Source organism: Corapipo altera, unplaced genomic scaffold (genome assembly GCF_003945725.1).
Source record: "Corapipo altera isolate COAL_440 unplaced genomic scaffold, ASM394572v1 61019, whole genome shotgun sequence".
NCBI lineage: Eukaryota > Metazoa > Chordata > Aves > Passeriformes > Pipridae > Corapipo > Corapipo altera.
In genome coordinates this window covers 61,894-65,507 of record NW_020885144.1, presented here as the reverse complement: position 1 = coordinate 65,507, position 3,614 = coordinate 61,894, and the positions used below count along the sequence as shown (strand labels likewise).

Sequence of the window (3,614 nt, the reverse complement as noted above, 5' to 3'; positions counted from 1 at the left end):
ATTGGGCTGAGTTTTGGGGTCTTTGGGGTAATTTTTTGGGTCTTTGGCTGATCTTGTGGTCTTTGAGCTGATTTTTGGGGCCCCAGAGACTTTGCCACTTTTGAGAAGAAAACAAAGATTATTCCTAAAAAATGTTATTTTTTTTAATTCACCAAAGGGAAAAACAGGAATTCTGGGGATTTTCTTCAAAAACTCCTATTTTCAAGCCGTGTTTTGGGGCTCCAGGACAATTCTGGGACTCAAATTTAAAAACAACCCCTGAAAAGTGAAGTGAAAAGTCCCCAAAACACAGAAAAATCACCCACAAAATCCCACTTCCTTTTTTATTTTTTACATTTTTTGACGTTTTTCCTGTTTTTGGGGGGACTTTTCAGGGCTCAAATATCACAAAAACAGCTCGAAAGGACTGAAAACAACCAGAAAAAAGGGATTTACATGGAAACTGGATCAGAGGTAAGGAGGGACCACATAATATGGAGCTGGGGAGCCCCAAAATGTTGATTTTAGGAGGTGAGATTTGGAACGGGGGAGGGGGGAGCCCACAACGTGGACCTGGGAATTCGGCAGCCTAAAAATGAGGAGTTTGGGAGGGGGGATCCCAAAATTTGGAGCTGAGGAACTCCAAAATGTGTATTTGGGAAGTGGAGAATCCCAAAATGTCAATTTTGGGAAGGGGGATCCCAAAATTTAGAGAGAGAGACCCAAAAATGTGCATTTTGGGAACAAAAGAACCTCACATTTTGGTGTTTGGGAACAGGGGAACCCAAAACATGGAATTTGGGAATTGGAGACCCCAAAATTTGGAGTTTGAGGGGGGACCACAAAATATGGAGTCTGGCAACCCCAAAATTTGGATTTGGGAAGGGAATACAAAATTTGGAGGGAGGGAACCCCAAAATGTGGAGTTTGAAAAGGGGGAACACCAAAATATGGACCTGGGATTTGGGGAACCCTAAAATATGGAATTTGGGAAACAAGAAACCCCAAGATTTGGATTTTGAGAAGGGAGATCCCAACATTTAGAGATGGGGAGCCCCAAAATGGGGTTTTTTGGAAGGGGGATCCCAAATTTTTGAGGGATGGATCCCAAAATTTGGATGGGGAGACCCCAAAATGTGAAACTTGGGAATGGGGACCCCAAAATGTGGATTTCGAGGGGTCATGGCCCCAGGGCTGCTAAAATTCATGTGTTTTTTTTTAAATTTCAGATTTTCCCACAGACTCCAGTGGATCCATGATGCCACTGCTTCAGGTATGGCTGGGCTCAGGATTTGGGGATCTTTTGGGAATTTTGAAGCATTTCGGGGTAAAAAAAGGGATTTTTTTCCCAGAACCAGAAAATTTTAATTCTTAAAAAATTCAAATGAAATTAATTGAATTAAATCCAAAACCAAGGAATTTGGGGGATTTCAGCCTAAAAAGTCAGTGGGAAAAGAGGAATTTGGGATGTAGTAACTGGGATGGGAGTAGGTGACGCCTCCCATGGTTCCCCCCCCCCCAGATCTTCCTCCTCTTACTTGGCCTTGGAATTCTGGGAATTCTGGGAATTCCAGTGGTGGAAGTGCCAGGAAGTAGGCTCCTGGATGCCCTCAGTGAGTCTTGGGCCCTCCCAGTCCCTTCCAGTCCCTCCCAGTTCCCTCCCTCCCAGTATGTCCCAATGCCTTCCAGTTCCCCCAATCCCCTCCCATTATATCCCAGTTCCCTCCCAGCATATCCCAGTCCCAAGCCTGTTTATCCCAGTGCCCCCCAGTCCTCTCCCAGTGACCCCAGTTCCCCTTCCAATAAATCCCATTTCATGCCCAGCCCCTCCCAATTCACTCCCAGTGATCCCAGTTCCCCGCTCAGTACATCCCAGTTCCCTCACAGTATATTCCAGTCCCTCACAGTGCCCACCAATCCCTTCCCGGTGATCCCAGTTCCTCTCCCAGTGACCCAGTTCCTCCCTCTCCCAGTCTATGCCAGTGCCCCCCAATCCTCTCCCAGTGTCCCCTGTCCTCTCCCAGTAGCCCAGTCACTGACCCTTGACCCCAACTCCAACCCAACCCCACCCACCTCTTCCAGAACATCCCTCTGGCCTCTCCAGTCTGGGACAGAATTCCCTCCTTTTCCCAAAAACTCCTTCCCTTTTTTCAACCCCCCACCATTACCTCCTCAGACACTCCCATCCAAAAGCAAGACCAGGGCCCCCCCTTCCCACCTCAAGTGGGAGCCCTTCCAAGGCCGTCTTCCCCCCGATGCCGTCTCCAGCTGGAACCGCCATACCAGGCGCCTGGAATTCGTCTGTTCCACGATGGAGCTCAGCTGCAATTCCGGCTCCTACGATCCCATCAGGGGCCCCTATTGCTACTTCCCAAACAGGGGACAGGAGAAGCACACTTCCAACTTCAACATCTTGGTCAACTCCGGCGGCTTTGAGGCCTTGGATTGGGTGGATGATTCCTTTGGCACCGTCCCAGAAAATGCTGTGGAGAGTTGCCCAACGATCGACGTCTTCGTGGGGCGGAGCCGGGACGGGCTGGGAAAGGTCTCCAAGGAGCACCGGGCGCTTTTCGTGGCACTGGGGGGGGAGGAGGTTTGGTACAAGTGGTATCAAGTCTTAGTGGTCAAGACGGGTCTGTCCGACATCTCCATCGTGGATGTCGCCTACAACCTGAGCACGGTACTGGAACATTCTGAGGATGTGGTCTTGGCCAAGGCTCCGGTGCAGAACGAAGGCTGTGGGGTAGCCCCAGGGTCCACCTTCTTGGAAGAGGCCACAGAGGCGGAGCACACGTGGCGCTCAAATCACCCCGCGCTGGCCACCGTGCGCGGGACGCTGCAGGCGGCCCCGTTGGTCCTCACCGGGACGGGCTGGGCCGTGGCAAATGTCACCTCCCTGCCGTGGGTGGGCGGGGCCAGCATCGCTAAGTTCGTGTCCCACGGGCCCCACGAGGTGCGGGAGGAGGTGCCGGCGCGCTCGGAATGCACCGCGGTGCTCCGGGGACGCCGGCTTGACCTCCAGGTGATGTTCACTGCCCAGCTCCGCCGGGAATTCCATGATGGATTCCAGCACAGTGTGGGGGTCACTGGCTGGGCACAGACCCGAGTGGTCACTGGGGTCAGTGCCAGGATTGAGCAGTGTCGAGAACTTGCCAGGGTCCTGCCGTGTCCAGCATAGGGAGGGACCTATGCTGGACTTTGGGCTGGATCCCAAAAATTCCTCCACAAAGATTTTTCCTGGTGTTTTTCCCCTGAATAATCCCACAAAATGCAATAGCAGCAACTTGGAATGCAGGGCAATGCTTGGATTTGGTGGGTTTTCCCATATTTTTGCTTTTTGTGGCACAACCTTTATCCCTTTCTGAAACCACATGGTAAAACTGTGCAAAAACATGGCATTTTCTGACTGAATTTCCTGTTTTCTCCAAAAATTCTGTGGAATCTGGTATGGGGGGTCCCTGGGACAGTTCAGAACTGGAGGGTGGAGAGGGATTGGGAGTCCTGGAATGTTGGGAGGGGTGTCTCAGAGATCTGAGGGGACCCAGGGAGCTTGGGAGGAACACAAGGATTTGGGAATGCCCCAAATTTTGAGGGGGGAGAGAAAAGATTTGGGGAGACCCCAAATTGCCTGAAGG

At 51.4% G+C, this 3,614-nt stretch overlaps 1 protein-coding gene across 1 annotated transcript; it reads left to right on the top strand.

Annotated features, from left to right (window-relative positions):
• The first annotated feature begins 319 nt into the window (after positions 1 to 319).
• LOC113960536 (natterin-3-like) lies at positions 320 to 3,390 on the top strand. The gene is given in 5 exon segments (XM_027670146.1): positions 320 to 453; positions 1,209 to 1,252; positions 1,502 to 1,592; positions 2,156 to 2,184; positions 2,186 to 3,390. Coding segments are annotated over 4 exon segments (1,110 nt in total). The 5' UTR covers positions 320 to 453; positions 1,209 to 1,234; the 3' UTR covers positions 3,158 to 3,390.
• The last annotated feature ends 224 nt before the right edge of the window (positions 3,391 to 3,614 follow it).